The sequence below is a fragment of the Dendrobates tinctorius genome, unplaced genomic scaffold (genome assembly GCF_039654945.1).
Source record: "Dendrobates tinctorius isolate UK_male_01 unplaced genomic scaffold, ASM3965494v1 ptg000005l, whole genome shotgun sequence".
NCBI lineage: Eukaryota > Metazoa > Chordata > Amphibia > Anura > Dendrobatidae > Dendrobates > Dendrobates tinctorius.
In genome coordinates this window covers 2603958-2617005 of record NW_027361673.1, presented here as the reverse complement: position 1 = coordinate 2617005, position 13048 = coordinate 2603958, and the positions used below count along the sequence as shown (strand labels likewise).

General features: G+C 44.1%; 1 protein-coding gene across 1 annotated transcript in view; it reads left to right on the top strand.

Annotated features, from left to right (window-relative positions):
• TBC1D5 (TBC1 domain family member 5) overlaps positions 1–13048 on the top strand; it is a 741163-nt gene that overhangs the window by 317266 nt on the left and 410849 nt on the right. The window contains exon 5 of the mRNA XM_073568086.1: positions 5275–5341. Coding sequence (XP_073424187.1) covers positions 5275–5341 — 67 coding nt within the window. The remainder of the gene's footprint in view (positions 1–5274; positions 5342–13048) is intronic.

Genomic DNA, 13048 nt, shown 5'->3' with positions numbered 1-13048 from the left:
GGAACTGCGCCTGAAAAGGAAAAAAAATAATACCGGCGATGCCGCGGTATCCGGGAGCGGGCATCTGCATCTCGCGGGATCCGGGGTTGGGAATGTGCATATCGCGGGATCCAGGGTCAAGAATGTGCATATCGCGGGATCCGGGGTCGAGAATGTGGATATCGCAGGATCCGGGGTCGAGAATGTGGATATCGCGGGAACTGGGAGCGGGCAAGTGGATATTGCGGACCGAGAGAGAGAATATCTTCTGCCGGTATTTAGGGTTAAATGTCCCGGAAAAGCCAAAATGCGGATCCGACGTTGAAAAAAACGTTGCAGTGTCCGTCAAGTGATGTCAGCGGACGCCAAAATTTTGGCGGATCCGCAAAATATCGGATCCAACGGGTGACCATCCGTCAAGATCCGCCGGTAATGCATGTCTATGGGGAAAAAAACGGATCCGCCAAGAAAAATGGCGGATCCGTTTTTTTTGCAAATCAGCGGATCTTGACTGATGCTGACAAACTGATGTGTGAAACAGGCCTTACAGTGATATTACACAGTGTATATATAGCTATATGTATATACAGTGGGGAAAGAAGAATTTGATACACTGCCAATTTTGCATGTTTTCACATCTACAATGAATGGAGAGGTCTGTAATTTTTATCGAAGGTACACGTCAACTGCAATAGACAAAATCTAAAACTAAAAACCAGAAAATCCCATTGTATGATTCTTAAATAATTAAATAGCATTTTATTGCATGAAATAAGTATTTGATCACCAACAAGAATTCTAGCTCTCACAGACCTGTTAGTTTTTCTTTAAGAAGCCCTCCTACTCTGCGCTCATTACCTGGATGAATTGCACCTGTTTGAACTCGTTACCTGTATAAGAAACACCTGTCCACACACTCAGTGAACCACTCCAACCTCTCCACCATGGCCAAGACCAAAGAGCTGTGTAAGGACACCAGGGACAAAATTGTAGACCTGCACAAGGCTGAGATGGGCTACAGGACAATAGGCAAAAAGCTTGGTGAGAAGGCAACAACTGTTGGCATAATTATTAGAAAATGGAGGAAACACAAGATAACGTTTAATCTTCCTCGGTCTGAGGCTCTATGCAAGATATCGCCATGTGGGGTAAAGATGATTCTGAGAAAGATCAGGAATCAGCCGAGAACTAAACGGAAAGACCTGGTCAATGACCTTAAGAGAACTGGTACCACAGTCTCAAACATTACTGTTAGTAACGCACTACACTGTCTTAGATTAAAATCCTGCAGGACACGCAAGGACCCTCTGCTCACGCCAGCACATGTCCAGTCCCATTTAAAGTTCATCAATAACTGTCTGGATGATCCAGAAGAGGCATGGAAGAAGATCATGTGGTCAGATGAGACCAAAATATAACTTTTTGGTATCAACTCCACTCTCTGTATTTGGAGGAAGAAGAAGGATGAGTTTAACGTCAAATACAATGTCCCAACTGTGAAGCATGGTGGAGGAAACCTCATACTTTTGGGGGTGCTTTTCTGAAAAGGGGACAGGCCAACTGCACCATATTAAAGGGAGGATGGATGGGGTCATTTATTGCAAAATTTTGTCCAACAATCAGTAAGAGCATTGAAGCTGGGTTGTGACTTGGTCATCCAACATGACAATCCCTCAAAACACACAGCCAGGGCAGCTAAGGAATTTCTCTGTAAGAAGCATTTCACAGTTCTGGAGTTGCCTAGCCAGTGTCCAGAGCTGAACCCAATAGAAATTCTTTGGAGGAAACTGAAATTTTCTCATGCCCCTTGAGAAAGGCACCGCCGAAACATGCGTCGGGGCGTGTGGGTCGGTCCTGTAAGGCGTTTCACTCTCAACCATGTATTTATCCATTATACTGTGATTCTGTGTTACGAGCAAAAGGTTATTTATTCACCCTGCTGTGGCACCTGCAAGGGATTGTGGCCTATATATGCAAATTAATGCATGATTTCATGATGACATTGCTTGTTACATTTTTGCTTGTAGCACATACTATTTTGTCTTTATATATACCTCTGTGAATACTCCTATACATGGGCATACCCACCTTGGGCAATTTCTTATGATGTTGTGATCCATCACGTTCCATCTTTTAGCCTCATTTTTTGCAGTTTAATAAAATTGTTAGCACTTTTTTTTGAACTTTATGACTGCTGTCTTTTTTGTTTTTGTCATTTACTATGCAGTTGTTCTTATTTGTTCTAAATTTGGGTGGTTACCTAGGATATTTCTATCTTTAAATTGATTGTTCTCACCCATGTTCACCAGAATTCTTTTTGAAATTCAATTTTGCCCAGTGACAGCCCTGAAACCCGAAATATCTGGAGAAGATTTGTATGGAGGATTGAAGTTTGTGCAATCTTGATCAAGAACTACAGGAAACATCTGACCTATGTAATTGCAAACATATCAAATGTTAAGTTCTGTTTTTCTATTGCATCAAATACTTATCTCATGCAATAAAGTGCAGATGGGTTGTCCGGTCTTAAGCTACAGTAGAATGTTCTGGGTTCGGGCAGTCATACGATCCTAAGTATGTGATTTGCATTCTCCCAGCCACATTCTGACTAGACTGTATCCGGCCTTGCATTGAGCAAGACCGTGCCCATCTAGTCGGCATGCAACCCCCTGTATGCAAATCACATACTTGCAGTTACACAACCAAAACTCCCGGTATCGGAGAATCCTCACAGCGCGCAGTGCACACGATGTGAGGATTGACAAGTCTACAGTTTCATAGCGTGACTGCAGACTTGTAGCTTAAGACCAGAAAACCCATTAAAGGAAAGTAGTCTGAAATTCTTTTTGGCAATAAGAAAGCTTTACCAGATATTCTTTGCTAATTTTGTAGATGTTTGGCTATTGCTCCTGTTCAGCAGTCATTTAAGTTTAAGCAAAGAAAAGCATTTATGAGGCTTTTATATTGATTTAGTGTCCTTCATTTATAGATCACCCATGAATGATATTACATCTTGTTTCCTAATGAGAATATTGCAGCATGAGATTAGGTTGTGCAAATGTTTCAAAATGATTCCTCAAATAAATCTCCGGCATATTCTCGAAGCAACCAAATCACACGTTCCAATAAAATTCACATATTGCCCCAATAAAAGCCTATTTTCAGATATTAGAAGACGATTTGCCATTTGTTTTATAGCTTCCATGTTTTCCATATTGAACGCATTTGTTTTGAGAAAACCCGAACCCGCAGCTGTATCCTTACTCCAGTCTGTTGTCAGACGTAATCAACCTCTCGTTTTAGTTATAGGCTAAAATGTTTTCTATTAAATAATGTGGAAATCTGATTGTGTCAGTATTGCAGGGCATTAATCTAGCCGTAATTCCCTGTCTTTCACACTTTTGACGTAGAAATGCCATGGGGTGTAAGCTAAATAACATAAAATACACATTTTTAAGACAATTATGTGGTCTATAAGGCTATTAATACGCAGATGTAACAAGATTCATTACTCAGTCTTGGGTTTGGGTGATATATTGACGCTATATGAAAATTTATTATGTCAACTTAATTACTCCCCTGTTTCGTTCTTGTAGTTTTATATTTCCAAACTTGTTTTCTGCGGCTTTCACCATGTTTCTTTTTATAGATAATTCATACTCAAAATGGAAAAATGGCCATGTATTAGATCAGAAGATGAAACCGTGTCCATTATGTTTCTTTTACTTATAGGAATATTTGTACATGGTTTTTAGCTACTTTTTAGTGTTTTGCGCAATAATCATTTTTACATTTGCAGATCTTTTTTTTAAACTTTATTTAAAGCAAACCTGTCATCATGTTTGGCCAATAGGAGTTACGGCCACTGCCTTTCAGGGCTTATCTACGGCTTTGTATAATGCTGTAGATAAGCCCCCGATCCAACCTGCAAGAGAAGAAAAATAAGTTTTATTATACTCACCTGGGGGGGCGGTCCGGTCCGATGGGTGTCGCAGGTCCGGGTCCAGCGCCTCTGATCTTCTTGAGATGCTGCCCTCCGGCTTGCTTCATGGCTCCCCAGCATCGTGCTCCTGCGCAGGCGTACTTATCTGCCCTGTTGAGGGCAGACCAAAGTACTGAAGTGCGCAAGCGCCGGGAAAGGTCAGAGAGGCCCAGCGCCTGCGCACTGCAGTACTTTCCTCTGCCCTCAACAGAGCAGATAAGGAGCGCGATGCTGGAGAGCCATGAACCAAGCAGGAGGGCGGCATCACAACAAGATGGGAGGCGATGGACCCGGACCTGCGACACCCATCGGACCGGACCGCCCCCCGGGTGAGTATAATAAAACTTATTTTTCTTCTCTTGCAGGTCAGATCGGGGGCCTCGTATACAGCATTATAGAATGCTGTAAATAAACCCTGAAAGGCGGTGGCCGTAACTCAAATTAGCCAAACATGATGACAGGTTTGCTTTAACCTCTCCTGTTTTTTTAGTTCACCACTGTGTGCCCAGTTTGGGTTTCCAGATGTTTCATTATTTGCAACTATTCATTGAGTCACAAAATTTGTCGCAAATGTCCCCTCCTCAAATGATTTTATGTGCATTGGAAATTTTGGTGCACATTTTGCAAGATGTGCGACTTTTTGCTCTAAAAGTTGCAAAAAGGTTAAAGACCAAAATGAAGACCAAAAGCACAAAATCCATGAACCGCGTGCACTATGTTGAAGAATTTAGCATAAAAAATGGCAACGAATAGCCCAAGACAAAAAGAGAGAAGCGACTTAAAAAAAATTGGCTTCTGTTCTGTTGCGCTGTAGCTGCCATTCTTGCTAAAGTTAATCATCTTAGTTGTCTTGTTTGAAAGGTTTTTTTTTTGTAACTGCCTCTTTTATATTAGCAGAACATTAAAAAAAAAACTTTTTTTGCTTCCAAAAAAGTTAATTTCTCATTGCTGTTCCAATTTGATAATAGTTATTTTCTTCAACTGATATTTACAAACGGGAGCGTTGTAAAGTGATTGGTCAACCTCGTTCACCATACAGATGTGTCCTTCCTTACCTTTACACAAGAAGATTGGCATGAAATGGTCAAAAAGAAAACAAAAAAACTCTGAGATGCCATGTCGGGAGATGTTTATAATATGTGTGGCCCTCCAGTGACCTACCTAAGGTTTTTGCATGTATTGCTTTTAGAGCACACTCATCTTGACATATCTTTGTTTTTGATTTACTATGAAGCATATCGGTGGTTATTTTAGCATTTTTACAGGTAGATTTAGTAAGACTTTACGCTTTATTGCATCTTTTTCTCTTACAGGAATATCTGTAGATGAAAAAAGATCTCCGCCAGCCTCCAATTCAGAACACATCTTTATATCATACAGGTATTTCATGAAATATTGAGCTCTTAATTGTCTGTATAGCACTTCCATTACACAGTCACGATTGGATCAGTCATATAAGGAAAAGGTTTGTTCAAAGTGGATTTGTCACTACACTCTCAATACCATGCCGTCTCGTTGAAAGTCGGTGTCATGTCGGGACACGTCCCGTGTACTATTTGCCCAAACAGCATGAAAATATCTTGCTCTATTTTAGATAATAAAGCCCCTAAAAAGAATATAGTAAAACATCCGCTTTATTCCTGAGAGCGCTGACCCGTTCTCCTCATGCCTCATTAAAGGGGTTCTTTGGACCTTTTTCTAGGGTAGGTCATCAATAAAGCGTTGATGCAGTTTGACACTCAGCACCACCACCTATATGCTGTTATCTCCTATGATGTCTGGATGTAAACATTTAAAAGGAATCTGTCACCAGGTTTTTGCTAGCTCATCTGAGAGAACGGCATAGTGTTGGAAAAGAGACCCTGATTCTGATGTATCACTTAGTTTACCGGGTGCAGCAGGAAGCAGAGCTGTTAAAGCTTATTCTGCCCACACCAGGCTCTCTATGTACCTTGTCTATATTGACAGTGAGCTGCTTATCAGAGAAGGGGGCGGAGTCAGACAACTGGAGCAGTAGTCCAGGCAGTGATAATGTAATGGTGAAAAAACCTTAATTGTAAGCGAACAACAGCACACAGCCAAAAACGTGACATATTGTTGAAATCTGTGTTTCAGCCCTTATCTCTTGGTGTCTACAGATTACATAGCAAAAACCTGCTGACAGATTCCTTTTAATGGAGCTTCACTGTGCTGTTCCAATCAATGAGTGGTCGCAGCTGCTGGCCACTAGAGATCAGTGTAACAGCGTGTCCCTCCCCTGGCCTGTGTTCCTGGACTGGAATGTAATCAGGCCTAGGTCCACCTCACTTGTACTGCTTCTAGTGGGGGATTCTGTCTTTGTTCTACTCAGCATGGGACTTATGCAATACACAAACCTGTAAGATAGAATGGAGCCGGTAGCTTCTGGAAGCTTCTCAGTGCAGACACATGTTAAAAGTTGGTGTGAACATCGCCCCTAGATGGTCTGATCCCAGGATACAGGACGATAGACTCATGTGTTGGCTGAGTCAGTTGTGTGGTGACCTGCGAAGGGCTGGGATCTTATGCTGAGGCGAGATCGCGGTGACCGTGTGTAAGCTGCCATGTGGGACTGTGTTGTGTCCCTCATCTGCTGGATCCATTGAATTCCCCCAAGGACTACTTCTATTTTGCCGGGTGGCGCCCCGGATCTGCGCCCTTTGTCTGGACTCATTATGGACGCTGCAGAACTACCTTCATTTGTATTGCCCCAGTTCTTTGTTCCAGTAAATCTTGTTGGATTGTTTGTCGGCCTGGTGTCTCTTCCTGCTCTGTCGCACACCCCGTCACAATCCGCACCTATATTCTCGATTGAGAACCCATTTGCTGTTCTGTTCAATATACACTTCCGGTCACTACCAGAAGCTGATTGGTGGGTGTGCTGCCGTGTGTTGAACCTATCGATATCATTCACCCAATGAACCTTTTTAACCATTCTCCCCACCATACCCAATTGCATATGATCGCCATGTATTTGTAAAGGTAAAATCTGATTTAAGGTATAAGAACAGGAACAATTGCACATAATGGAACTGCATATCAGTAAAATTCAACTAACCCTTTTATAAAACATGAACTTTTTATTGAAAATATTTTTTGATTTGCTGGCAGCGTGGTATAGAATAAGATTTAAGCAGTGATTGAGTTGGACCGCCCTCCTGTTGCCCAAGTCTAGTTGAGCCAGTAAATTCTTTATCTTAAGAGCTGGATTAATTTTGTTTTAGCTGAAATGTACCTAACCGAAATGCTGCTTGATCCCCTGGCAGCATGCTATAATACAGGACCTAATCGGTGACTCACAATTCTGTATTCACCGTCATATAGACATACCTGTCAATCTGTGACTTGACACCTACTGGACTCCTAAACTCAGAAGGAGCAGGGAATAAGAAGAATAAATTACAAGTTATACACAACTTTTTCCTAAAATTAATACCTACGGTATATACCAGTCTCTTCGGCTCTTCCTGCTCTATAGCATGGTTCTTGTAGATCGTACTATATTTTCAATGTGACAAGTTTATTGCCTGCTAATGGCTGAAGCCCCTCTACCATGACATCATGTGCTGGGGTGGGCATGAGCTCGTTGTGCTGCAGCTTCAACCAGTAGCAGCACTGAGTTATATCAGAAAAAATGTAGTTGCTGCTTGTGGGGCCATAAACCTAAAGTGTACAGAGAATAATGTAATTGCATCTAGGAGAAACTCTATACTAAATTTTAGACATAGTAAAAATGAGCCAATGGCATCTTAAATTACTTGCAGATTACTAAATGTTTTTTCCCACCTAATCAGACAGCAGCATAATATAATGACAGAAGCTCTAATTCCAGTGATATGTCACTTACTGGGCTGCTTGCTTTGGATTTCATGAAGTCACTGTTTTATCATCAGGAGATTATCAATAGAGGACTAGAAATCCTGCTTCCATGTAGTCTTCCACATTCATGAGCTCTGTATAACTCTGACCCCATCACTGATTGGCAGTTTTCTGCTTTTGCATAGTATACACTAAAAGCTACCAATCAATGGTGTGGGCGGAGTTATACAGAGCTCAGCATTCAGAGAAATGATTAGATCCACAAAAGATAAAACCATGAATTTATAAAAAAAAAAAAATCAAAACTCAGCCCAGTAAGTGACACATCGCTGGAATCAAAGTCTGTACCCCTAAAACATGCTGCTCATAGATGGTAGCAAAAGCCTGATGACAGATTCCATTTAAAACATTATTCCGGTTCTCATACATGTCTGCAAACACATACATCACTGACAGCCTCCACATGGAAAAGGGAAGGATGGTTGATTACCATATCTGCCTTCCTGATCACTCTATATATACAAATGATATATACATATGAGCACCTTGTATAAGGTTTAGAAAACAAACAGTGCTTCCTCCTCCCATCCTAGTGATCGTGTGATCGCCTGATGTGGGAAGGGAGCACAAGGGTCTTAACAGCTCAGCGCTGGACTCAGAAGGCAATGTGTGAAATAAAAGATCAAAAAAGAAAGAAAAATCAATGAAAGAAAGACACTGCCAGTCCAAAATGCTTTATCTAACCCACCAATGACAAAAAACATATGTCCAATATATAAAAATAATTGTTCTGGAAAGGGGAAAACAACTTAAAATGTATTTTACTGGCCATGCGAGGTCGAGCAAAAATTTATGCTCCAGCCTCACTGTCTCTTGTGTTGTATATGCTCCAGCCTTACTGTCTCTTGTGATGTATATGCTCCAGCCTCACTGTCTCCTGTGATGTATATGCTCCAGCCTCACTGTCTCTTGTGATGTATGTGCTCCAGCCTCACTGTCTCTTGTGATGTATGTGCTCCAGCCTTACTGTCTCTTGTGATGTATATGCTCCAGCCTCACTGTCTCTTGTGATGTATGTGCTCCAGCCTCACTGTCTCTTGTGATGTATGTGCTCCAGCCTCACTGTCTCTTGTGATGTATGTGCTCCAGCCTCACTGTCTCTTGTGATGTATGTGCTCCAGCCTCACTGTCTCTTGTGATGTATGTGCTCCAGCCTCACTGTCTCTTGTGATGTATGTGCTCCAGCCTTACTGTCTCTTGTGATGTATGTGCTCCAGCCTCACTGTCTCTTGTGATGTATATGCTCCAGCCTCACTGTCTCTTGTGATGTATATGCGCCAGCCTCACTGTCTCTTGTGATGCATGTGCTCCAGCCTCACTGTCTCTTGTGATGTATGTGCTCCAGCCTCACTGTCTCTTGTGATGTATGTGCTCCAGCCTCACTGTCTCTTGTGATGTATGTGCTCCAGCCTCACTGTCTCTTGTGATGTATGTGCTCCAGCCTCACTGTCTCTTGTGATGTATGTGCTCCAGCCTTACTGTCTCTTGTGATGTATGTGCTCCAGCCTCACTGTCTCTTGTGATGTATATGCTCCAGCCTCACTGTCTCTTGTGATGTATATGCGCCAGCCTCACTGTCTCTTGTGATGCATGTGCTCCAGCCTCACTGTCTCTTGTGATGTATGTGCTCCAGCCTCACTGTCTCCTGTGATGTATATGCTCCAGCCTCACTGTCTCTTGTGATGTATGTGCTCCAGCCTCACTGTCTCTTGTGATGTATGTGCTCCAGCCTTACTGTCTCTTGTGATGTATATGCTCCAGCCTCACTGTCTCTTGTGATGTATGTGCTCCAGCCTCACTGTCTCTTGTGATGTATGTGCTCCAGCCTCACTGTCTCTTGTGATGTATGTGCTCCAGCCTCACTGTCTCTTGTGATGTATGTGCTCCAGCCTCACTGTCTCTTGTGATGTATGTGCTCCAGCCTCACTGTCTCTTGTGATGTATGTGCTCCAGCCTTACTGTCTCTTGTGATGTATGTGCTCCAGCCTCACTGTCTCTTGTGATGTATATGCTCCAGCCTCACTGTCTCTTGTGATGTATATGCGCCAGCCTCACTGTCTCTTGTGATGCATGTGCTCCAGCCTCACTGTCTCTTGTGATGTATGTGCTCCAGCCTCACTGTCTCTTGTGATGTATGTGCTCCAGCCTCACTGTCTCTTGTGATGTATGTGCTCCAGCCTCACTGTCTCTTGTGATGTATGTGCTCCAGCCTCACTGTCTCTTGTGATGTATATGCTCCAGCCTCACTGTCTCTTGTGATGTATGTGCTCCAGCCTCACTGTCTCTTGTGATGTATGTGCTCCAGCCTCACTGTCTCTTGTGATGTATATGCTCCAGCCTCACTGTCTCTTGTGATGTATGTGCTCCAGCCTCACTGTCTCTTGTGATGTATGTGCTCCAGCCTCACTGTCTCTTGTGATGTATGTGCTCCAGCCTCACTGTCTCTTGTGATGCATGTGCTCCAGCCTCACTGTCTCTTGTGATGCATGTGCTCCAGCCTCACTGTCTCTTGTGATGTATGTGCTCCAGCCTCACTGTCTCTTGTGATGTATGTGCTCCAGCCTCACTGTCTCTTGTGATGTATGTGCTCCAGCCTCACTGTCTCTTGTGATGTATGTGCTCCAGCCCCACTGTCTCTTGTGATGTATGTGCTCCAGCCCCACTGTCTCTTGTGATGTATATGCTCCAGCCTCACTGTCTCTTGTGATGTATGTGCTCCAGCCTCACTGTCTCTTGTGATGTATGTGCTCCAGCCTCACTGTCTCTTGTGATGTATGTGCTCCAGCCCCACTGTCTCTTGTGATGTATGTGCTCCAGCCCCACTGTCTCTTGTGATGTATATGCTCCAGCCTCACTGTCTCTTGTGATGTATGTGCTCCAGCCTCACTGTCTCTTGTGATGTATGTGCTCCAGCCTCACTGTCTCTTGTGATGTATGTGCTCCAGCCTCACTGTCTCTTGTGATGTATGTGCTCCAGCCTCACTGTCTCTTGTGATGTATGTGCTCCAGCCTCACTGTCTCTTGTGATGTATGTGCTCCAGCCTCACTGTCTCTTGTGATGTATGTGCTCCAGCCTCACTGTCTCTTGTGATGTATGTGCTCCAACCCCACTGTCTCTTGTGATGTATATGCGCCAGCCTCACTGTCTCTTGTGATGTATGTGCTCCAGCCTCACTGTCTCTTGTGATGTATATGCTCCAGCCCCACTGTCTCTTGTGATGTATGTGCTCCAGCCTCACTGTCTCTTGTGATGTATATGCTCCAGCCCCACTGTCTCTTGTGATGTATATGCTCCAGCCTCACTGTCTCTTGTGATGTATATGCTCCAGCCCCACTGTCTCTTGTGATGTATGTGCTCCAGCCCCACTGTCTCTTGTGATGTATATGCGCCAGCCTCACTGTCTCTTGTGATGTATGTGCTCCAGCCTCACTGTCTCTTGTGATGTATATGCTCCAGCCCCACTGTCTCTTGTGATGTATATGCTCCAGCCTCACTGTCTCTTGTGATGTATGTGCTCCAGCCTTACTGTCTCTTGTGATGTATGTGCTCCAGCCTCACTGTCTCTTGTGATGTATATGCTCCAGCCTCACTGTCTCTTGTGATGTATATGCTCCAGCCTCACTGTCTCTTGTGATGTATGTGCTTCAGCCCCACTGTCTCTTGTGATGTATATGCTCCAGCCTCACTGTCTCTTGTGATGTATATGCTCCAGCCCCACTGTCTCTTGTGATGTATGTGCTCCAGCCCCAATGTCTCTTGTGATGTATATGCTCCAGCCTCACTGTCTCTTGTGATGTATATGCTCCAGCCCCACTGTCTCTTGTGATGTATGTGCTCCAGCCTTACTGTCTCTTGTGATGTATGTGCTCCAGCCTCACTGTCTCTTGTGATGTATATGCTCCAGCCTCACTGTCTCTTGTGATGTATATGCTCCAGCCCCACTGTCTCTTGTGATGTATATGCTCCAGCCCCACTGTCTCTTGTGATGTATATGCTCCAGCCTTACTGTCTCTTGTGATGTATGTGCTTCAGCCCCACTGTCTCTTGTGATGTATATGCGCCAGCCTCACTGTCTCTTGTGATGTATATGCTCCAGCCTTACTGTCTCTTGTGATGTATATGCTCCAGCCTCACTGTCTCCTGTGATGTATGTGCTCCAGCCTCACTGTCTCTTGTGATGTATATGCTCCAGCCTCACTGTCTCTTGTGATGTATGTGCTCCAGCCTCACTGTCTCTTGTGATGTATGTGCTCCAGCCCCACTGTCTCTTGTGATGTATGTGCTCCAGCCTCACTGTCTCCTGTGATGTATATGCTCCAGCCTCACTGTCTCTTGTGATGTATGTGCTCCAGCCTCACTGTCTTTTGTGATGTATATGCTCCAGCCTCACTGTCTCTTGTGATGTATGTGCGCCAGCCTCACTGTCTCTTGTGATGTATGTGCTCCAGCCTCACTGTCTCTTGTGATGTATATGCTCCAGCCCCACTGTCTCTTGTGATGTATGTGCTCCAGCCTCACTGTCTCTTGTGATGTATGTGCTCCAGCCTCACTGTCTTTTGTGATGTATATGCTCCAGCCTCACTGTCTCTTGTGATGTATGTGCGCCAGCCTCACTGTCTCTTGTGATGTATGTGCTCCAGCCTCACTGTCTCTTGTGATGTATATGCGCCAGCCCCACTGTCTCTTGTGATGTATGTGCTTCAGCCCCACTGTCTCTTGTGATGTATGTGCTCCAGCCTCACTGTCTCTTGTGATGTATGTGCTCCAGCCTCACTGTCTCTTGTGATGCATGTGCTCCAGCCTCACTGTCTCTTGTGATGTATGTGCTCCAGCCTCACTGTCTCTTGTGATGTATGTGCTCCAGCCTCACTGTCTCTTGTGATGCATGTGCTCCAGCCTCACTGTCTCTTGTGATGTATGTGCTCCAGCCTCACTGTCTCTTGTGATGTATGTGCTTCAGCCCCACTGTCTTTTGTGATGTATATGCTCCAGCCTCACTGTCTCTTGTGATGTATGTGCGCCAGCCTCACTGTCTCTTGTGATGTATGTGCTCCAGCCTCACTGTCTCTTGTGATGTATGTGCTCCAGCCTCACTGTCTCCTGTGATGTATATGCTCCAGCCTCACTGTCTCTTGTGATGTATGTGCGCCAGCCTCACTGTCTCTTGTGATGTATGTGCTCCAGCCTCA